The sequence below is a fragment of the Erithacus rubecula genome (assembly GCF_903797595.1).
Source record: "Erithacus rubecula genome assembly, chromosome: 2".
NCBI lineage: Eukaryota > Metazoa > Chordata > Aves > Passeriformes > Muscicapidae > Erithacus > Erithacus rubecula.
In genome coordinates this window covers 31450844-31475130 of record NC_136685.1, presented here as the reverse complement: position 1 = coordinate 31475130, position 24287 = coordinate 31450844, and the positions used below count along the sequence as shown (strand labels likewise).

The 24287-nt window shown below is 36.4% G+C and overlaps 1 protein-coding gene across 1 annotated transcript in view; it reads right to left on the bottom strand.

Annotated features, from left to right (window-relative positions):
- Positions 1-5958: 5958 nt before the first annotated feature.
- TTK (TTK protein kinase) overlaps positions 5959-24287 on the bottom strand; it is a 28327-nt gene continuing 9998 nt past the window's right edge. The window contains exons 6-23 of the mRNA XM_079297553.1: positions 22943-23086; positions 20063-20171; positions 19865-19940; positions 19688-19785; positions 18998-19097; positions 18169-18292; positions 16657-16838; positions 16393-16529; positions 14818-14944; positions 13629-13721; positions 11813-11970; positions 11577-11728; positions 10300-10424; positions 9911-9991; positions 8510-8686; positions 8092-8182; positions 7758-7855; positions 5959-6663 (exon numbers count right to left, since the gene is read on the bottom strand). Coding sequence (XP_079153679.1) covers positions 6577-6663; positions 7758-7855; positions 8092-8182; positions 8510-8686; positions 9911-9991; positions 10300-10424; positions 11577-11728; positions 11813-11970; positions 13629-13721; positions 14818-14944; positions 16393-16529; positions 16657-16838; positions 18169-18292; positions 18998-19097; positions 19688-19785; positions 19865-19940; positions 20063-20171; positions 22943-23086 — 2159 coding nt within the window. The 3' untranslated portion in view covers positions 5959-6576. The remainder of the gene's footprint in view (positions 6664-7757; positions 7856-8091; positions 8183-8509; positions 8687-9910; positions 9992-10299; positions 10425-11576; positions 11729-11812; positions 11971-13628; positions 13722-14817; positions 14945-16392; positions 16530-16656; positions 16839-18168; positions 18293-18997; positions 19098-19687; positions 19786-19864; positions 19941-20062; positions 20172-22942; positions 23087-24287) is intronic.

Below are 24287 nucleotides of genomic sequence, written 5' to 3'. Positions count from 1 at the left end.
GTGATTATTGAAACATCACGACCTGCACTGACCTAAGCTGCCAGCAGGAATTGCTGCTGGTGTTATCAGCAGGCAGTGTGTGAAGTGGGACCTAGTGCCAACTAGGTCAGGACATGGTTACAAGCAGAGCCAAGAAAGCCACAGCATGTATAGAGAATGTAAAAGTGAATCTGTGGGACCAAACCTCTGCTTCTACCACAAAGTGCTGTAGTTGACTACTTGGCTACTTTGCTTTCTTGTAGCCTTGCTCCCAAGCTGGCACCCAGGCAACAGCCTGCCACGATCCTGGCTCCCAGGTGCCTTTCTGAGGTACAGTGTGTGATCTCAGCAGGGAACTCACAGCAAAGCTACAAAACCTGCCTGACTCCTAGAGGCAGTGGCTCAGGTAGGAAGTGAGATGAGGCAGCACAGCTCTGGCCAAGCCGCTGCTGGTACACAATGCCTGCTAAAACATGATCAATAAAACAATGCCTGCTAAAACTGATGGAACAAATACATTCCAACACTGCCTGTGAAAGGTGCCACACTGACAGGCACAGAGGTAATTATAAATTAGGTATCTAGGACCCAAAGAAACCCAACCAAGTAAGGAATCAGGGGTCAGAGCACAAGGCAGTGTGGTCTGCTGAACGTTATCATAAACCCTTTCAGCAAGGCAAGCGATTCACTTCTGGCAAAACATCCCAGGCACTTGGGATCAGAGATCTATATATAGGGGGAATCCCCAAGCCAGAGATTACATCTCGCTACTTACATACAGTGCCAAGGATCATCCTGACCTCCTTGAATATATCCAATCTCTTTCTGAGCACACTGATATCTTTAGCTTCCACGATACTTCAGATGTTGCATACTAAACCCTAGGATCTTTCTTTCACCCATTTCTAACAGTCTGACTGATCATTTCATCAGCTCCTAGCCCTACGCAATGCTGATTCCTCCTATCCAGCACCCAACCCAGAGTGAGAGTTTCCTAAGGAAGTCATTCAGCTTTTAGTCTTGTATGGAAGTCACTTCCATCTCCTTGGACACTTGTATTTGTTCTCTCCATATTCTCTAGCTTTATTAAACCTTTTCAAGGACTGCAGCCAGCATTCAAACCAAGTATGTTTACATAGCAGCACACTAATATTTTCTTGAGTTTGCTTCTTTTCCCAATAATTAATATTCCAGTTGGTTCCTTTGGTACAGAGTTTGGGCAGACATTTCCAGAGAATTATGCATAATGCAGAAGAACCATCCCCAAAGAGCACTACACAGCCCCTTGTGTTGTATAAAAGTTAGGATACTTTTTTCCCCATATGAATGCCTTTGTGTTCTGTCAACATTGGCTTTATTTACTATGGAAGGCATATTTGGTAGTCTAATTTACAAGCTTCAACATGCACGAAGACCAGTATCATATTTACAACCTTTCCTTTCTGTGTTCCTAAGGCTAATTTAAAAATCACACAGGACATCATCTCACACAGCTCATATATTAGGCTTCAGCAGTCAAAGCCATCTGGGTTCTGAGAGCTTTGTCAACTGCCCTAAAATGCTGCCACTGGCACACCAATTTCAAGTAGTTCCTTGGACTAAAATCTTACAGAGCATGGCTTGACATGAAATTTTCCAAGTTTCTCAGCTCTGAACATCCATGCATGTGATTTGGCTTTTCTTTCCAGATGAGAAGCTACAGCAGCAGCAGGAGCATTCTCTAACCCATGGCAAACAGCAATCCAAAAGCCTGGGTTTCTTTGAAGTTTCATCTGTTGTCCCTAAAACCAATGCTTTGTTCATATTTGCATTGCTCAGCACCCATCATTGCAGTTGGGAATTGTCTTTCCCTTTGTAGTGCTGGACATCTGCTAAGTCCAAAGATCAGACTGAAAGAGATTTAGGCAGACACTCACCTTTCACTCAGGTACCTAAAACCTGCTGAAGACTGAGAACTTCTGATTACTCAGGTACCTTCCTGAAATGTTGGTGAGTGCTTCCTGCTGCTCAGTCCCTCCACCCCACAGCAACTGCTGGAGGAGACTTCACAGGCTTCTGCTGCACAGAACTATGTGTTCATTGCATGAACATCCAAACACATGTGGGTGACAAGTTTTATGCCTGATAAGACTATTTCAAAGTACAATACCACTCTGCAGTAGCACTGAAGAGCATGAAGCCCCAATGAGTTGCTGAACACAAGCAGCACTATACAGATCCGTGGCATGGAGCAGCTTTCTGCCAAACTCTAAGCAAACAAGATAAGGAATGTAAAGAGCTAAAACTCAGAAATATTCAATCTGTGACTTGGCAGTACTAGGCTGACAATCATTAAGGACCTCTGAGATTTAGTGTGTTCAAGACTACAAAGGAATCAAGTGCAAATCCAATTCATATTTCTGTAAATATAGTTATTTAAAGCCCAATGAAAAATACAATTAGCAGTGACAAAAAACAGGGGGAAGGCCAGAGACACAAAGAATGTAACAAAGAAGAATTCAAAGCATGCCTGCACTTGCCACAAACATAAACATTAAGTGGGTACAGAGACCCTTATAACATATAAGGGTTAGGACCAATGGACAGATGCTGTTTAAAACTGACCAATTCCTTGTGTTTATTCGGGGTTCAGAACAGTGGTACCACTATTCCACTTCAAATTAGTCATATTTCATTGCAAGATCTGCCTGGATTTTAGCAATTCATCTGATTAGAGCCAGAATCTTGAAATTGCATCATTGTTTATCTGTGAATATTCTACTTGCCAAGAGAAGGAATTGAGGTGAGGAGTCAGATTTTTATCTCAGGTTTCATTTCAGCAACTCCCATGAAAGTGCATGGAAGAGGTTGTGTAGACACTTCTGTGTCCATACAGGTGTACACCTCTGTATCCTACAAGTCAGTCACACTGCATTGCCTGCTCCATTCTTTATGGCCTTTATCTTGCAATATTTATCTCTTAATTACTTTATGTGAAGCAGTAAGCAAACAAGGGCACACTGCACCAGCTCCCTGACAGACTGAAAAGCCTTGTGCTCCATGGGGTGGGCACAGAAAACAAAGTTGGGAGGAGATGTATACATCAAGCAGGAAGGAAATACTCCCATATTAGCAGTTTATCCTCAGCTAAAATAGGAAATGCCTTAGCAATAAGCGTCAAAGAGAGAAATATGATAAAAAGTGGTATTTGTTTTATTCTTCCTGTTGAGAACTGCATTCTGTGTGAGAAGCAAGGCAATAACAGTGTAAACAACTGGAAGAGAGAAACAAGGAGTAACTGGCACCTGCAAGGATTAGTCAGAGATCCTTGACAAGGAGTTCAGGGAGCAAGCTAGACTTCACACCCAGGCTAGAACTCAAGTTTTCAACAGTTGAATTTTTAAATTAATACTTATCACCACTCTCAGAATTAGCTAGAACTGTTTAGCATGAGACCATTATCAGTACTTAAAGAACAGAAATCCGCAGAAGGGACCAAAATAGTGACAATTTGACAACTTCAACTAACTCACACCCTCTGCCCTTGCACTCTCTGCTATTAGGGATTTGACTATTTCTCTTCTGCACAACTACAACAGTAGCACCTTAAGAGTGCATTTCACAAGAAACTGAGAAGCAGGAGTTTGACTCCTCCAGCGTCATGGTGATGGATTTGTGAACAGATTTTTGCTCCTTGGCCAAGTGTCCTTAGAGGAGAGGTTCTTGGACTTGTCAAGGACTCAATTCTAAGAATTGTCACAACAAGATTGACTACATGAGGAAGTCTTCAAAACTTAAACTCTATTTAATGCTTGAATTCCAACTAACCTGACAGAGCAGAGTTCAGGCAGAATCACAGAATCAAAAAATGTCCTGAGGTGGAAAGGACCCACAATCATAATCAAGTCCAGCTCCTGGCCCTACACAGAACACCCCAAGAGTCACACCATATGCCTGAGGATATTGTCTGAACACTTAAACTCTGTCAGGCTTGGTGCTGTGACCACTATCCTGGGGAATCTGTTCCAGTGCTCAACCAGCTTCTGGGAGAAGAACCTTTCCTGATATCCAACCTAAACCTCTCCAACACAGCTTACTGCCATTCCCTCAGCTCCCACTACCAGAGAAATCAGTGCCTGCCCCTCCCTTTACCCTCATGAGGGAGCTGGAGACTGAGTCATTGCTATACCCATTCATAAATGAAAAGGGAACTCACCCTTCTGCAGTTAGGTTTATATATATATATAGTCAACTGCTGAGCAGAGCTTTTGGACCACAGTTTTAGATTTAAAAGGCTGGAAGTTCCCAAACCAATTTTTCCAACGAGAAATACATCAGGCAGCTTATTGAAGTGTTCTTATTTACCTTTGTACACTTCACATTGCTGTGGTAGCTCACTGTTAGCTGATATAGCATTATACTGTACATGTATCCAGTAATAACAACTTACACATACTCTGTTTCAACAGATCTCCACTCTCCACTAAATACAATGTCCTGAAATTAGCCTCGAGGGTGACAGTAATGCAGGATGGACATTTTGTAACCTTGAAAAAGCTTTTAGCAGTTACTGTTACCCAACATTTAGGATTGTTATTTTTTGTCATTTAAAGCTAATCACACAATGTTTCTGTAATTCACTTATGCTTTCAAGACTCCAGGATAACCTAAGGGAGATAGCTGTCTATAAGGCAAAAAAAAAAAAAAAAAAAAAAAAAAAAAAAAAAAAAAAAAAAAACCCAAACTGGAACAGATTAAGGACTGGTAAGTGGCAGCTTCCAAGGCTGCCAAGGTAGACAGACATCCTGCAGCATGGCATTGAGGTGGGGAAGGAATATAAATCAACTGCCCATCTGCAATGGAAAAAAACATAAAAGGGATGACTGATAACAACCCACTGCCTCTTATCAACCTCAGGGCTCTTTCATAAGCTCCCTCTCATGCCAGTTATACTTCCTGTGGGTTCTTCATCAGTCATGGAATAATAGAAAAGCTTGATAAACCACACACTACTAAAGAAAAATAGCTGTAGCTATTGTAGCACTGCTTCTCAAATATGTAACACAAACTGGAAGCAAAACAGTAAGAGTTAACAATTGTAACATTAGAATAATTACAAAAAATATTTTTCAAGATCTGTAATCTATACAAGTACTTGGGAAACTTTTCAATTTATGAAAAAACATTTCTGCAGAGTAAAAATTTTCTTCACAGGTTTTTCTCTGAAGAGGCTGATACTCCTTTACCCCTCCCTCCAGAGAAAGCCAAAGTGTTTCAGTTCCCATACCATAGCAGTCTCTCCAACTGCTTAGAATATGAAATGTGCAGAACAAATTTTTTCTTCATTGGCTTCAACTTTGAAAATTTTAACATCTGTATAACAAACTATAAACAAAAGGCAGAGTATGATTAGCATATGCATCTGTCATGCTGGAAATACCACTGAATTATTGCAGCAGCAGCACTAAGTCTTTAAAAAAATGAGCAAGAACAAGACATTATGGGGAACAAACTTTTTTCACTAGAAATATGGGACAACTACCTCCATTCTGACAGATGACTAATTGAGATTCCACATCCTGTTTCATATAATGACAACGAGATCAACATCTTAAGTTTATCATTCCAGGTTTGCTTTTAGGAAGGAAATGTGCTGTTCCTGTGCATGCTCCAAGACTGGGGTGGGCACACACACACTGCCCCTGCTTCAGCCCTCCTCCTTATCAGGAATAGTTCCCACTCCTGATCACTGTCTCTGTAATGTGGAGAATCACAGCTAACCCAAAACAAGAGAGGGCAGGTATCAGCATACACTTGCACCAGAAATGTAATTCAGTTAAAACCTGACCAATCCAGTAACAATCATGTAAAAGCCATTTCTCTTAACATTCTGTGTATTTTAGCTTTTAAAAATTCAAATTACTGATTTATTAATTACCATTGTGAATCCTGAAGGCTTTTCTACTGCTTTGAAATTTGAAAAGCAGACTACACTTATAATACTACTTTTAATACAAGAGCCATTTTATTCATATAAGTTCAGAACAGGACTGATGATTCCATCATAACCACAGGAACAGCTCAAAAACTGGTGACATTTACATGCATCTACCAATATTGTAACTAGTGCTTGATATAGAGTGTTCATTTCCTTGGTTATAGTCAAAACTGGACATGAGGTACTTGTTAGCAAAGAACAGAACAGCATAACACTCTGCTTGTGCATGAGGAGGTTTTTCAAAAGACATTTCATGTTTTTCACAAACATCAATTGGCATTTTTTGGGACCCTTTTTATATTAGCTACTCATAAGATCTCATATTAAAAGCTTCTCATACAAGTTTTTGTACTCCAGCCACTGTAGTGCTTTGTAAGTAAAAATGACCATAATCACCAAGTAGCCATTGTTGTTGCTCAACCCAAGTAGCATGCAAGAAGTAGAAGAGCCCACAGTAAAAAACATTCAATTAAATTCTTTTTAATGACCTGCAGGTATTATTAGAAGAACAAAAAACATATAAAAATGCAAACTTTATGCTGAGTGTCCTTTTAAAAGCTAGCAGCACAAAATAGTCTTTGAACAGACCAGACATCTGTTGCCTCTTGAACAGTAGTACATCATTTTGTTGTCCATGTTTGACTCCCAGGTTTTGCAAATGCTGATACATCAAGAGCTTTGCCACTGTTGCACTGTTCATATAAAGTCTGAAAGTAAAACACACAGGTTATTCAGGTCAACACAGTTGAACTGCACATGGATTCAAACTACATAACAAACATTGTCAACTGAATATTCCATACCAAAATTTTTCTTGTAAAATTACAAAATAAAAACACTTGAGACAGCTTAGTTGTAGCAGCTGTAATGCAGAGCAGTGCCCAGAAGAAAATACCTATGCTGGCTGAGTAGTGTGGGCAGTTATAGTGCTTCACAAGTCAGGAGAGAATAAATGAGCTGCAGAGATCTAAAAAAATCAAGATCTAAAATCAAGTTTACTTTATTAAATATGTCCACTATGGAAACACCAGCATGGAAGGAGAGAGTTGCTTGTGTACTTGGGGCATGCAAGCTTAACATGAAATACTCAAATGCCCACAAACAGCCACACCACCATTTTGTTAGAAGAATAACTACTTGTTCACCATCATATCTAAAACAGAACAAGTGCAACTAGAAGTAAAGCATGAACTCCTTTAGATTTAATATACACTGATTTTACTTTCCAACCCATGAAAGCAGCTTTGCCTTCTCAAGGTCTTATGCATACTTTACCACCATTGCTCCTTCTGAGACACAGGTAGAAAGAACAGAGTTGAAGATTTATCAAGCTTCTCTTTTAGGCAATAAAAAGAGGCTGCAATACTACAACACACACAAACTAATTAACACATAGCATTGTATTAACAGTTCAGCCACTTCCAGGAAGCAGGAACAGTTGCAGTCCAAAAATGAGTATACTTAACAGATCAATTTAGATAATTTCTCCATTGTGAGGGTTCTTAAATTAGAAGACTCCCACAACATAGGGGGAAGCTTAAAAGCAAAGCAGATCTACTGGGAGGTGGAAAAGAAAATATAAAAAGTCAAGATTACTGGCATCATTTTCAACCCTTCCAATTCAGAAGAATCTAGAGAGATTCTGCATCTTTGCAAATAAAAGCACTAAGATATGCAATGTTTTCCCAGCTATGATAAAGATTTCATATATGCATTGTTTCAGCTTTCACTACCAAACATTACAATCTTTGTCTGAATGACCATGTACTACTATACAAAATAAAAAAGAAAATTTACTTACCCTTGCAGCTCTAGAGATAGAATTGGGAGAATTCAAGCCAACAAGCTGGCCAAGGATACGTTTCATTTCCTCTGTTGTTCCTTTTGCACTTGGGACACCTGCAGTTAATTTATAGTTATGCTGAAATTGTACACATTATCAGTGTAAAAATTGCCAGAACAGTTTGTAAGAGGTTTAAGAATCAAAATACTGAAGTCTTTTCTGAAGCAGACATAGGCCCCAAACAAAACTGAGCCATGTCAACAAGCTCCTAGTACATCTAAGAGTAAAGCGTTTTTTAAAATACAGTTACAAATACTATTTAAAAAAAAAAAGTATTTTAAAATAAATGTACCTGTTTGACAGTGACTTTGAATTTGAACATAGGGATGTACCAGCAACTCCGAAACAGAAATTCTCTCTTTAGGATTTCTTATTAAACAGCGCTGCAAATGAAAAAAAAGGAAGAATGTTTTGCCTATAAATTATGAATTGTCCTAGGAATTAACAGTATTTACTTTGGATGTTGAACCAAAGGACTTAAGTCAGACTGCTTTCAGTATTTACTTAACTGGTATTGAGCTGAAAAGAGACTTTGATATGGAAACTACATGAAGTAGCTCTAGTTTCATTCTTCTTTTGGAATAAGGCCTATTACTGCAAGTAGCAGTGAGCATCTATTTGTGGAAAACGTCTCTCAACCACAGCTCATTCAGCTTTAGAAAATAAGCTTTAAATAAACTACCATTATTTAAATCAAAAGAAGCAGTTACCTTCAGCACATCTTGAAGATCCTTCTCAGCAATATCTGGGAACCCTATTTCATAACTTGGATCAACAATAGCATGCATTTTATTGATGTGATTTGTTATATGTTGAAACGGAGTCCTTCCATATGTCATACAGTACAAAATGCAGCCCAGTGACCACACATCGCTTTTGGGACTTATCTAATATTAAAGAAGAAAATGTGAAGATTACTCTACACTTAAGAAACTGGCCCTTGAGTCAACTTACTATGCAATTGTACAGTTTTCATAGTATAAGAGATCTTTGTAACTATTACATAAAACCAAGGCAGCATGCCATTATCTACTACAACAGTAATGTAGCTTCCTCCACTGATATTCCATAAGAAAACTATTCTTATTAACTATTTTTTGAAAATCAACTTACTTGAAGAACTAACTTAAAACTAAAGTTAGTCCTTAACAAGTTGAATTGCAGGATTCTCATTTCAGATTTAAAAATAATTACAAGTAAAAGCATACTGCATTATTTAAATCCAGGAAATGGTGAGATCACAGCTATGTCTCCAAAGTGGAAAACCACAATTCAATTCCCCTGTGTTTAAAAGGATTCAGATCCATGACACCCAGGCTATTCCTTATAGGACAACTTTCTACTTCTCCTGTTGAAGCTGAAGCACTTTAAGAGAAGCACAGAGTGGGGGAGAAGTGGAGGAAGATGCATACAAAGAACCTGACTACCAGCACAGTGGGTAGATTTTTGCTTAGATGAGCTGAAGAAATCTGCACTTTGGATGCAGATGTAATTTAAAAGTACAAAGCCAGGTAAAAAAAAAATTTAATCCTTAAAAAGAAATCCACTTAGAGAATTAAATATTTTATATTTAGAAAGACAAGATACTATTTAATTACATAATAATACTTCCATTCAACTATTAAAAAGCTACTCTTCATGTACATATGGATTTAAAATACTTTTCCACCAAACCATGTACCCCTCAGCTGAAGTTTGACTGCCAGTGTGAAAATGCTTTCCTTCAGTACTCATCATTCACATTCCATTGCCCTGGTGATGTTATAAACATTTCTACAACACATAATACTCTGTAGCATAGAAAAATTAATAGGATACACTGAACTCATACAGGTGGCCCAAAAATGCCCAAGCCTATGCCTCTGTTTTACTTTCAGTTTTACTCATTAATTGAGCACTTACATTTTTCTAAACACCATCTGCTAAATGCTTTTAGGTAGTTAGGGAGATTAGGCTTAACCTTCCAACTCTTAACACCATCATCATGGCACAGTAAGTTTTCTTATGTTCAAGTTTCAGTGGAAGATTTTGGAAAAAACAAATCTGAAGATACATGATTGAATTACTTCCTTCTTAGCACAAAGGGAATAGGAGGAGAAAGATGATACTACCTTAGAACGAGGCTTGCCATTTTCTCCATAGGAAGATCTATCTTCTATTGCTTCAGGTGGCATATAGTTCATTGTGCCAGCCTAGCCATAAAAATGAAAAAGTATTATTTTAAGTAAAGCAGCCATTAAATTTAATTCACCTAATAAAAGCTTAGATTTCTGCCCCAAAATACAGAAAAGCATCTCAAAAATTTATTTGCATTAAGGTTGAAGGCCATTCTGTTCCTTAAAAATATGTAAAAATCAATTTATATTAATATTTATATACACATCTAAAAATATTCAGCATAAAATTTCAATAGTAATTGAGGTTATTACAATCAAAATTATCAGCAGGTACTATAGCACTTCACAGAAAAATGAACATGAATTTTCCAAAAGTATTTCACCTGAGAATCTTTGATGATACTGGTCACATCTGGCTGCATTTGGTTTGCAATGCCAAAGTCAATCAGTTTTAACATTCCATCAACTATCAGAAAGTTTGCTGGTTTCAGATCACTGTGAATAATGCCTGTAAAAGAGTTTAAAGTAAATCCAAATTACTACCATAAGGTTTAGCATTACTCAATTCCCATAACCCTTGCACAGAGAGAAGGTGCAGACTGGCTTTATCAGAGTCTCTGCAGATTTCATAAAAGTGCTTCCATTTCTTCCTAAATAGTTAAGACTTGCATGAGTCGACAGTTAGAATTACTACTTATTCAAATCTGTAGCTACTACAGAACAGCTCCAAGCAATTTGAGCTTCACAGTTTGTCTCAGTTTGTGACAGACCTTCCAGCTCTGTGTGCACATGGCCACACTGAATTGCTGCTCTGGAGCAATTCAGTGGCCTGTCTATGCCTGTAGTTCTCTTTAATTAGTCAAGCAGGTGGTTAAAATAAAATAATTATATTGCTTAGTCTGATTAAAGGTATCATTCACTGGGGAGTATACACAACTGACTTCTCACAACCCTCTACTTGCACAATTTAACATGAATTTTGGTTACTCTCTACATAATCAACCAATTTATCTTGATATTTTACAGAATTCAAAGTCTTTTTCTCAAAATATCACATGTATGTATGTACTGAATTCAGTAGGTTTTGCTGTTTGCTATATTATTGAATGTTCTAGTCCTAAAAACAGGTGATGCTTTCTGCTATATGTATTAGTCTTCATTATTATATAGGAAAAGATCCAAGTCTGCCCTCTAATAGAATTTAGATGCATACACTTTAATTAAATAGGTAAGGAGGAGAGGAAGGCCTGAAAAGCTCTGACAAAGTGTTTCCAGTTTTTCCTAAAGTAAAGATGGCTGATCTGTCATTAATGTCAAAGCTATTTTTGAGAGGAGTGATTAAAATTTGAGTCTAACAGAGAGCAAGTAGAATTGGAAGTATTCAATGTCAAAAATGTGAAAATATATTCTGGCTGTTGAAAGAAAACATAGCATTACATAAACAGTGATATTTGTGAGATCTTTCTTGAGTTAGTTAAGTCTGTCCCTGGATCAAGATTTACCTTGGTTTTTTGCTCCACTGCTTTTTTTAAATACAGTAAATACCCATCTTTGAAGATCATAAAGATTACACCAACACTAAAAACAATACAAGCTCCAAAATTAAACTGTATTATCTGCCAAATAACCTATACAAATACCCAGAATTATTTAAGAATACCGTGTTCATGGATTGTGTGAACAGCTTCCAGCATATTTTTCCAATAGCTCTTCCGTTCCAATGGATCCATCTTTTTTTTCTTTTTAAGCCAGCTATTGAGATCAATATTTCCACACTCCATTACCATGTAAATATGTTGATCAGTGATTTCACTAAAAATAAAACATTATGTTAAAAGTGAAGGAAATATTTTTTATAGAGGAAACATTGATTAAATAAAGTTAGTATTTACTCACTAGCCATAAAGGCGGATGATCTTATCACTATGTTGCTGCAGTTTACTCAAATGAGCAATTTCATTCTTATAGCTCTCAACAGTTTGTTGATCAGCTTCCTCTAGATTCACATATTTGACAGCATACAGCTGCTTCTTGTCATTGAGTACTTGAAACACCTGCAAAACAGTATCATTATATTAACAACTTCATTTATCCCTAATTGTGATTTACTATGGTCCTTCTCAACTCAGCCAGAATACCAAAGAAGTCTACCTTTTCAAAAGGAAGAAATTCATACAAGTCAGCATAAAAAAAAAAAAATCAAGAAAGAAGACATCAATTACAAAAGAAACAGCCCTCTATCAGAAATTATCTTGGTGCCACATTATATTTCACCAGGTGTAATACATCATGAGTCTACAGTGTTCCTAAGATAAAGATTATGAAATAACACTCCCAGAGATACAGGTTTGATCTGCCCTCGCACATTAATTTTTTCACGCCAAAATCATTTGGAGGCTAGATCACATGACATATTAGAAGAGATTGAGAGAAAAAAAGCCTCATTTAGTCTTAAGATTAGAAGGGTGCAAGAAATCCTATTGCTGTCTTCTGCTGTTTAAAAGGAAGATATGGCAGACTCCTCTTGAATCAAAGTATGAGATACAACAGACATAGCTAAAACAAGGAAAATTACAATCAGATATTTTGATTTTTTCACTGTCATATAGTCTAACAGGAAAACTGCTTGTCCAGATAGGCTGTGAAATCTGCATCCTTGAAAATATTTAAACTCGAAACCACATGAGTAACATGCTCTATTTTGGCCTTGTTTGCAGGCTATGAGAAAGTGAAACACAGAGGTCCCTGCCATCCTCTCATTCTACAGCCATGCACTGGCAACACAGGGAACTCCTCCTCCTGGAGTTCCCTGCTCACTGGAAGCTGGCTAATATTAGCCCAGTTGACAAGAAGGATGTGAGGGAAGACCCAGGAAACAGACTTATTAGCCTAACCTCAGTTCCTGTAAAAATTACACATAAACTGTTACTACTAAAATGCAATGATCAGACACAACACGGATTCACAAAGAGAAAGACCTGTAAGTAATTAATTATAGCCAGTCTTAGGACACATCCTCCTAGAAGCTATGCTGAAACACATGGAGAACAGGGAGGTGATTTGAGAGAGCCAGCACTGCTTCATCACTTGCAAGTCTGTCTGACCAACCCAGTGGCCTTCTGTGAGGGACTACATCAGTAGACAAAGAAAGAGGTAAAGAAGTCAGCTATCTGGACTTCTGTAAGGCCTTTGACATTCATTAGCCACAACATTCAGCTAAACTACTTATGGTGTTAAAAAGTAAGGAACTATAGCAAATCCAAGAGATTTTGCCAATATTGTTTCCCAAGCTCTTGTGACCCCACAATTCCATGCAAAAAGCAGCTCATTTACCACTTCAGACATGGCTACAAGTCTACATCTCACACAAGTTACAGAAGTAGTTAAAAGATGGTCTGCCTCCTTCAGGCTCTCAATCAACTTTACAAGTTACCCATTTCCCAAAACTGCTCTAACAACAGCCTGTCACATTAGGATGTACACAATAACAGAAGAGCTGATTTTACCAGGAATTTTAATATTTACCCTAGAAATTACCTTCAAGAGCAAAAAGTTAAGCATAGCACTAAACCAGGAAAGTTCTAGATTCCTTGGGGCAATCGTATGTACATGTTAACACTAGGTACTCATTAGATGATTTCAATGTGTATTTACAATGGAACTACTACTGTGCAAATGAGTGACTGTCTAAAAGGATGAAGGAGCACCTTACCTTACTTGAGCCTCCACTACCTATTTGCTTTAACACTGTATAAACTCTTCCATTGATAGCAAGGCATTCATGCGAAGGTATAGGAGCTGGAACCTGTGTACACACAGAAAAGGTTAAGAAATAAATATTGGTACATGCAACAGAGCTTGAGAGAGCTCTACTTTTTATTAAGTTAAAATGCTTTAAGTTTATCTTCTTCAGAAAAAGCAAGACAAGTTGTTTAGAAGCAGTAAAGAAACTTAAATTTGAAGTTCAATCCCCACATACTGATTATCATTTGGCACATGATTCATTCAACTCTTATAAAAGGTGCCAATGCTCTTCATACTGGAAATCAAGGAAAGCATGTTCTTTAATAAGGCTTCCCAGATCATTAGAGACATCTCTCTCTTCACATAGAACGTCAGAAACTACATTATCCAAGAGACTTTTAGTCCCAGCATGCAATTTAAGAGCTGAAATGAAATAATCTACCATTTTATTTGAAGCTAATTACTAGCTAAAAGATGCAGTAGTGTGAAGTTGAAAGAGCCTGCATTGCCCATATCTGCTACACCAAGTCATAGAAAGGCATCAAGTTTGATTTAATTTATTAATACTTATCCTCTGGTAGAAAGCTTAAACCTATACCCCAGTTTTATCTACAATTAGGAAGGGTTCCCACCTGAATGCACAACATATCTAAGGTAACCCATTGTTACATTATGTCAGGCAACAACAAATGTATCAGAATTTGTGACATCTAACAAAAATGGAGGAGAAACGCAACCTTCTACCTCCCTCAAACTGATGGTTTTCAACACACTGCTTCTCTTGATTGGTATGGTATTGTAGTGGGTAGTAGCACTGTAAAAGCACAGCAGAATAAAAATAGAGGCTCTAGTTTTTTCCTCTGTCTTTATGTAGGATCGAAAAGGTTTAGGTTGCAGACATTAAGGCTCCAGCATTTTGACAAAATTGAACTGATTTTTCAACACCTGACTTATGTCATCTAAATTCAGACATACACATGAAAGTTATTTTGGGAATAATACACTACTTTCCATTAGTCATCCAGTACTACTGTTCATCCAGGCAGATGAACAGTAACTTCAGATTAAAAATATATATATATATATATACACAAATTTATTACCTAAAGTAGTACCCAATGAAAATATGCACTGAAAAAATGACAGAAAATTATTACCTGCAAGCCAACTTGATTTTGAAATGGAGTTGCTGGAGTATGTGGTAAATAATAAGGGAACTGGCTGTAGGGAGTAGAAATTTGACATCCTGGTAGAAACTTGTCCTTTACGACTGGTGTACTGAAACTAACAAAAATATGAACAATATCTGCATTAGTTGTATTTTCTTAAGAAAATTTTAACAAAGTTGAAATCTTCAGTGTTTCTTGAAAGTTAAACCCTATTGACTAGCAAAAACCCAAGCCTCTACTTCATTCAATAATTATCATTATTAAGATCACCTCAACATCTTCATTTAGAAGTCCTTTTAGAAATACACCGAAACTATAACACACTTAGCAAATACTTTTAGAAACATAATTTTGCTATCTTCAGACAATAGCTGGCACTTTGCAGCAACTGAAAAGTGAAAGAACTATAAAGCTAGAAGAGCTGTAAGAGAATTTGAGACAGGTACTCCTCTCCAGCTCATTATTTATTAAAAAACTTCTTAGATTACCTATTTTTTGAAGTAAGCATATTCACAGACAGACTTCAAAAACCCTCAGTATTGCCTTGAGAGCTTTAACTACACTGTGTATGAGCAGAAAGATCATGGATTTAAGAAAACTAAAGATTGCAAAAACTCCTTTTTTTTAATTTGTTCTCCTGATGTGTCTACCATCGAGTTATATTAGTTTTATTTCTTTATTTTTCCCCACTACTAAATACCCTTAGTATTTACGGAGGCTAATGCCAAGACCAGAACTGGAAAATAATGTATAAAACTAGAATTTATTTGGTAGAGTAAAATCAGAAGGGAAAAAAAAAAAAAAAAAGGACAAAACCAGCCCAAACATGGTTTTCTTTGAATAATGAAACAATCAGCAATTCTGCTTATTTACCACGTACATACAAACATACAAATTAAGTAAAGAAAATTTAATCAAGGACTATTATCAGGTTCCTTTGTGAAATTATGTGGTTCATGCCCTACATATATTCTAAATTCTACAGCTATAGAGACAGAAGTCCTACCAACAGGAACAGAGCTTACTCAGCATACAACCTTGACCTACATGATTCATCCTAGAGACTTATGAAAACAATAAGTAATCATATAATTAGAAAGATCTGCCAACACAGGCAGGGTTTATGCCTAATTTAAGGTAACATGGATAAACAAATACTATAATTTCCTAATATAAGTACTTAATTCTGCAAGCCTCTGGATTTCTTCAAGTGCTTTTAAAAAACCTCAGACACCTGCATCATGGGAAATAAACTGATATATAGTTATCAATCTAAAAAGCCTGTCAACCACATAAAAGTCATCCAAAAGAAAGTGTCACGTAGCAGGGATCAGTGAAAAAGGTAAATGCTCTACTAAGGGCTTATTGAGTTGATGGCAAACATTTATAAGCTGAAAAGCTGCCCAAAAAGGAAAAGGTTCCTAAATACAACCTGAATCTCAAAAGGTACTTTACAGAAGCATTTGGAACATTTGCTATGTAAATAGAAAAATATTTAAGAAACACTGTAAAAACCTGCTTAAGCCTTTCCAGAGATCAACTACCATCTTTTAGTAGGCTTACCAGGCCATATAATCCTTAGATGTGGTGCTTGGTGTTCCATAAATGTGTGATGGGCCACCTATCTTAGAAACAGCATCTAGTGGTGATAATTGTCTTGAAACAGGATGACCAGACTGTTCAAGGTTCCTTTGTTTTCCCTACAAAGGGCAAAGCAAGATATTTTATCACACAAGGAGCTGCAATTAAGAACACAGAAATAGTTTCTTCAATGTGAGAAGGCTGCTGCTAGCAGCACACACATAGTACATATTTTTGTTATTTTACCTCTCCATAGCAGCTTTTCTGTGACACTTCTCGAGTTGTTTTGTTTCCCCTGGCACTACCACAGCTTAGTTTAATCTGTTCCAAGTGCTTTCTATAACTTTCACCAAAACTAGATCGTTGCTGTTGATTTTCCAGACTCCTAGGCTCTGGTATATTCAGCTCCAGATGCTGAACTTTATCTTCTGGGGACAAAAAAAAAATAAAATAATCAAACACCATAGTTTATAAAACGATTCAATATTCAACACTTGAAAAGTTTCTTGAATAATTTTACCTCATTTTCTACATCAGACTAAAAAAACACAGATGATTTACTGGAATTAGGATTTAAAGGACATTAATGACGTCCTCAGGCTCAATATTCAATTCAGAGTAGTAAAATGGTAACTTTCTTCAAAATCTTAGGATAATACTGTATCAGTAACAAAGGTGCAACTGTTTCCTTCATCAACACACAAAATTCATGAAGAGTACATTCATAAATTATACTACAACTTCCCATAATATCGAGCAGTTTTATAAAGTACTGAAGATAAGCTTATTACCATATTCCAAATTAGAGGTCTCTTGTCTGTGACAATAGGCAAGCTATAACCCAATGTAATGACTGAAGGCAGAAGCCTGAAAGGACTTGGCACTGTCTTCTGGTTCCTTTTGCACAGGTAGTACAAGAGTGAAATCGTGTGATGTGGCAGTGCAAGCTGCTAACAGCACAGCTTGAGTATTCATTCACAAGCTTGAAAAGTTTTCTTTTCAAATTACTAGAAAGCAGTACTTCCATGCTAAGCAGCTTAGAGCAATTCAGCTGTTGAAGGACTAAACTACCAGCACCTCACCTGGAAATGTGAATGAAGCACAAACAGGGAAAGTATGACCTGAAACACAAACTGTTCCCAGTGCAAGTCAGAGGGAAAATTTCACTGGGGGCTGAGGGGACACTGAAGCTGAAAAAGCATCTTCCAAGCAAAATATTTCTTTCCTACAATACACATGTACTTACACAATCCTAAATCCAACTCTTGCAATATTAGACATTTTCACCAAATATTTTTCAGCGGGATGAGAAAACCACTTAGGGAACTAGCTTTGGTTACTTTCTTTCCAGTGATGAAACACTGAAGTAGCAAGTAACCATAGGAGGTTACTACATGTATTCCATGTTCCATGAAGCTGGTAAATAATTAGTAGCAAACTCCTAGATTTTGCTAGCTCTGAAATCCTTGCTATAAAACCAAGTTGGTTGCAACATTTTCCAGAAAGACAAACAGAATGTAATATCATGCCATTTCTAGCTACTTCACACAGTCAAAATCCATGTATTGATAACCCAATATCCAGTGAAGTATTTATTTCTGAATTACACTAAAACTGGCGTTTTTTAAAAGAACTCTAAGAATCATTACCCAAAAGTATGTTAATACAGTAACTTCTGCTTTTTGAAAAAATAATACAGAACAGCATATTTTCAATGCTTATTCTATTTTAAACTATTCAGATGACATTAATAGTTACCTTCTCCTTTTGTCACAAGACTTGCATGCACTTTGGTTTTGAGAGTTACAGTTGAATTGGTAGCTGTTTCTGAGCTGCCCTCATCCAACATCTGCAACTGTAAAGCTGTTTTTTCTTGTAAGGACTACAGAACATAAAAAGCATCTTAAAAAAGCAAAGGAAAATTCAAGACTAGTATACAAAAGACATTTCCTTAAGGTAATTAAATGGCAGGTGCACTGCAATGCAAATATGCCTCAGGGAACCGTGCATGTTAGACATGTATTACTGATGCTATTTTTAAATACATCAACATTCTGAACTTCTTTAATAAAGATCTAAATGCTTCCTATTCTGCAATTTTCTTTTAGGGGATGAGGACATGGGACATGAAAATCTAAGACATAGTAATGTAAGACTTTGTTTTGATGAAAACAAATCTCTATCAAAATCTGTAGTTTATGGCTCCATAGAGCACTTTAACTTAGTTGAATGGACTTAACTAAATAGGGTACTTCTTGATAGTAAAATTCACAACTACAGCTGAAAGAGCTGCAGTCAAGTTGAAATCTGTTTACCCCCTCCTCATAAATAACAAATTAATAAATAATAAATAATAAATAATAAATAAAATAATAAAATAAATAATTAATAAGCTCTTTTTAATGCCCTATTATGCATAACAATTTTCATGTTTAAAAGACACAATGAATGTTTCTATTCACAAATGATTACTTAAAGGAAAACCCTACATTACTTCTCTCTTGAATTGAAAAAGGTATTATTAACTATCCTATGATATTATTAAAAAAGTTAGTTCCTTTTATGTATTTAAAAACATTAAAGTTACCTGCAAATCTCCCAGGTTGTACGAATCACGCCCACAAGGTTTGGGCTCTGATGGTGGAAAAGGTGTAACAAAGGCTGTTTGTTTGGAGCTGGACATTTGCCTGTTGAAGTAACATTCTTAATTACAACACATACCAACACTGTGGCAATGGCCTTTTTTGTGAATGAGATGAAAAAAGTAGTTGTGACTACTTTTATAGCAGTCACACACTACTTAAGAGTAGTGAAGACTTTTGGCTACAAGTTTCAAATATGGAAAAAAGCAGGTCCACTCAGACAGCAAAGTGAGAAACAATATCAAGAAGCCCTATAAAACAAGGATTTAAAACTATTTTGAAAGTTATAAGACTGCCTTAACTCTTTTTTTAAAAACGGGACTATGTAAACAGATATTTAGAACTAAATTTACTTCCATTTGAATTTCCAGAGGATTGGTTTTTTTTTTTGAGCTTACAGATTAGCTAGAACATGCTTTCTCTTCATCTTTATATGCTTTCTTTCATACAAAGAATCTGCACAGTAAGATCAGAAGTAGGTTACTGCAGTACCTGTTCCAACTATGACGACTATTTGTGTCTATCCTTCAGGTCAAATTTCACATTAACATCTGACATTTCCACTATCCAGTAAAAGCACCATTGAAAGGGGGTATCAAACTCTGTTGTGCTGTAGGTAAATCCAATAACCATACCTCTTTGTAACACTGGCTGTGAGTGGGACATCTGAATCCTCCATGTCATCATCATCATCAGATACTAGGGCAACAGGAATCCTCCCAAATGGGCAAATCTTAGAGCAAATTCAAAGTTATCAGGTGTGTAAAGTGGAATAGAGTTTAAGATTTTAAAGAAAATGTTACATGTTTTACCTGGTTAGATTTGTTTAGTGGTCTCAATGGATTGTGGTAATTAACTAGAGCACCCAGCTCCTGTGACTTCTCTTCCCTAAAAGAAAAAGCAAACTCAAATGAAAAAATCCACAAAAAAAACCCACACAACACTGCAGTGTATGTGTTTGGTTTTGGTTGAAATGTTCTAAGACATGAAACAAGAAATTAAGACATTACCTAAATAAAGGTCTGGTAACAGTGGAAGAATTTTCACTGGAATCATTCTTTTCTAAGCTCCTGTGATTTCCATCTATATTCTGAAGTCCAGACTCCTGTGTACTTGATACTGTACAGAAAATAGTTAGAATCATTCAGACCATATCAGACAAATTCAATTAAATTATTCTAAGCAGTTAATTGGGTTACATTAAACCAGCTGATTTCATTGATAGCACATTTGAAATTGGCCTATAAACTGTGATCAGGGAGTATTAAGGCAGGCAATAGCAAACAGCCCACTCACCAGCCCCTCATCCTAATCCAAAAGAGAATTATCTTGCTTGATTATTGAATATTTAGCAGAAGTTTCATGAAGTTGTACAATTATCTTAAAATGAAATAAACTTAAATTTTGTGAAAGAGTCTATTTCAGATCTACCTTATGGTAAACACAATCAGAAATCAGGTTATTTGAAAAATCATTCTAAAACCTCAAACCCACACACAGTTCAGAACAACATTGTCATCTACATTATTTTTCCCTACAGGTGAAGGGAAGGTCATTTCTCAGAGACAAAGAAACCACAAAACCTCAGAATATACTTTTGAAAATATATCAATACCTAAATGAACACACATCCATGTTACAACACAGTTTAATTCTTCATTTAGGGAACAATATTTTAAGCACCTTCAGATAATGTCTTGAACTCAGCTATTTTCCTGACACACCCTTTTTAAAAATTTAAATTAATATCTGGTTATTTTGATTAAGATCTCTTCAATGCTACAAGATTATTTTTTTTTAAGAGACACCAAAGAACATATTTAAAAAAGAAAAAAAAAAAATCAAAGGCAACAGGACATGTTCAAAGCCAGGTTGAATGGTGCTTTAAGCAACTTGGTCTAGTGGAAGGTGTTCTTGCCCCATAGCAGGAAGTTGGAACTACACAATCTTCAATGTTCCTTCCAACCCAAACCATTCAAAGATTCTAACTAAGATATTATATAATATGATCTTCTATATCACATAGGCCTTGTGGCCCACCAATATATGGAATTACCTGTTTGACCCAGCAAGATGCATGGCTATCCACAGCCTTCCAAGAAGTCATAATTTAAGGACTTTTTTATATAGCCCTTATCTTAACATTTTAAAATTTGTATCAGTTCATTAAAATGGATTTTACTTGACATGTGAATTCTCCCATACCCCTCTTCTACTTTCAGGCAGAAGTCAGACTTGTGGTAGATGAACAGTGTAGTATTGTCAATTTTTAGTACTTAATGTTTTATAAACTAGTTATACCAATAGAGAAAACTATAAAACAAATACAAGTGCCTCAATGTACAATGTAGTTTTATCACCAACCCAGGACCATCAGCATCTCACAAATGCATCCCACACTCTTTTTTCCCCAGAGTTGTTTTTTTTACCTCCAAGCTGGCCACTGGACTCTCACATCCAGCTGGTGATCTACAATATTTTAACTGCTTCACAGACCAAGACAGCCTGGCTGTCACGATACACCTGACCACAGTTGGACCCCATGACCTAAGGCTCTCTTCCACCCAAAATGATTCTAAAATGGTTCTGTGATCTACGTGTCTTAAATACTAAACTACCTTTTCCCAATTAAATGTGTTTGATTGCACCTCGTATGTCAAATGGCTTTATCCCAGAGTCTGAGATATTTCAAGTCTGGTGTTACTGACCTTTTAAACTTTAATCTTTGAATAACTGAATTAATAGTTAGCATTTTTCACATATCTAATTACAAACCCATATATATGAAAAACTAAATGAGCCTACTCTTGCCCCAACTGGTGCTTCCTAACTGGTAGGCAGGTTTTACCATGCATTCTCACAGGTATTCCCTTAACTGTGCAGCAGCAAGTCAGCAATGTCAGTGAGAAACTGTACAATCCATGAAGGATATTGGCATTCCTCAGTATATTCTCCTGTGGCACAGTACATCAGCAGTGGTACTTAAGATGTCTGTATCCAATTAATGACAAACAAAATAAGACTGAAAATAGTTTATTAAAAATGAATGCCATAGCTGAATTCTATTAAAAGGGTTCACCTCCACTAGTGTTTCAGTCCAAGGTTGACACAATAGGTGTCAGGCAAATTTCAAAACCAGTCCTGAAGATAAATCCCTAAGGAAATTAAATCAGACCTATTTTACATTAATTCTGTCCTTACACAATGTGAAAATATGGAAGTGTTTGATATCTCTTGAAAGCATTAGCTACACACACTTCAAAGCTGAAGTCAAACTATTTTTTTCTCAATTTCACTCCAAACAAATTTACCTCTCAAAAACTTCAAGAAAATAACTGTGTTTCCCTTTTTGAAGTTATATACCCAGCAATAAGGATCACTTAGGATTTATGATACAGCCAAGAACATCAGTTTTGTACTGATCAACATATGGGTTTTGTCCTAAATAAAGTTGAAATGGATTTTTCCTAGACCTGACTTAACAGAAATGACTGTCAAAACTTCCCCAGTCTGTCACAAGATACACCTCCAAGCAACCTCTATATGTGTAGCTTAATCTAGATGTTTCAGTCCAAATTCTTCTCTACCAAGAGTAGCTCTTACTTCACACTTAGCTGTAAGTTTCTACTACAAAACTGCAAATGCCTGATGACAGTCAGAGGAATACCCTCTGCAGAATTACAGGATTGACCATCCCATGGCTCCTGCAAACTGTCACTGCATTGAAGATTAAAAAAAAGCATTGAAGAAATAAGATTCACAATATAGACAAATCTGTTTATTGGGCAATAGCAACTGAGTCTGTATCTAGAAGAGACAAACACCAGTGATTTTTTTTTCCAACCTAGAATAACACATAAATAACCAGTATTTTAAGAAAATGCAATTACCTGCCAAGTTCTCCTTCTCCTCATCTGAAAGTAACTGCTTTTTTTTCAACTGTAAGTTTTGCAGAGCAGTTTCCAACAATTCCAGGGGAACAGCTGAGCACTCTACAGCTTTCTGAAGGATCTGCTTACACTTCTTCTCATTTTCTAAGAGGTAAGAAGCACCGAGTTAGAAATCACAGAAGTAAAAAAACAATTACAGTGGGGCAATACTTTTTTAACAAGATGGTTACATTCATGTTGCCTTTTATTCACTTTGCATAGTTCTATGAAGCCATTGATCATTACAGACCCTTCCCCTTACATGGCCATTTTAAGAAAATTGCCTGGAAATAATTACAAGCAAATCACACAAGTTAAATTTTCACATTAAATTGAATACCAAGTCACAAAATATGCATTCTTAGTATTTTTTTAGTGTTATAGGAACAGTGAGAAAATTCTCCTCATTCTAAAATCCATTTTTTTTTTCTGTAGTATCAGCAAGGACTTTATGGACTTCCATTTAGATCTCAACAGGTAAGAGTTTTATTATGTATGTATTATAAAACACTTTAATGCACTTCATAGAAATCAAATTTAAAACCAGCTGTTGTTAAATAAAACATCACTACTCTGGACAGCATTACAGTTCAGAAAAGACAGAAAAGCAAGGATTTCTTTTCATTACAGTTTTAGACACTACTAAATACCATGAACAGAACTTCTAAGAGAGCTGAGTGGAAAAGGGAGTCTGTTAACAAAACCTATTGAAGAAGTGAATTTATATACATAAACACATACACAGGCATCTATTAGAAAAAGTCAAATAAGGAAAAACCTGTACTGTAACCACAATACTTTACTTGGTTTAAAGAACATCTGGGCAAAATAATGCAATGTTTTGCTGCAGCTGTCAATGTCCCTGAAACCCCAAATGCCCTTCCTCCTCCATTCCAAAGCAGCAAAACATAAGCCACTTTATCCTTACATTTGTGCCACATATGCATAATATACTTAAGTATTTCTGATAATATATAATAGTATATTTAAGAGCATCGAGGCCCCTGCACTCAAAGCTCCACTCATAAACAAAGTTAGACATCACTGTTGCCTGTAGCTCAGGCTGGTAGAAGTGCAATGTAAGTAACAGGAACTTAGGCTTTAAATAATCTATTTTAAGAATATTAAATGGATGATGTCAAACACTGAAGCAAGGAAGCATCAAAATTAGATGAGCTATAATTTCATTTAAATCAATTTTGTGGTAACTTGTTAGAATTTGGTTTTTTACCATATAGTCAAATATTGTTTTTTCTCCTAAATCATTAGAAAAGTGGATAGGGCTCCAAGAATCTTTAACCAGCAT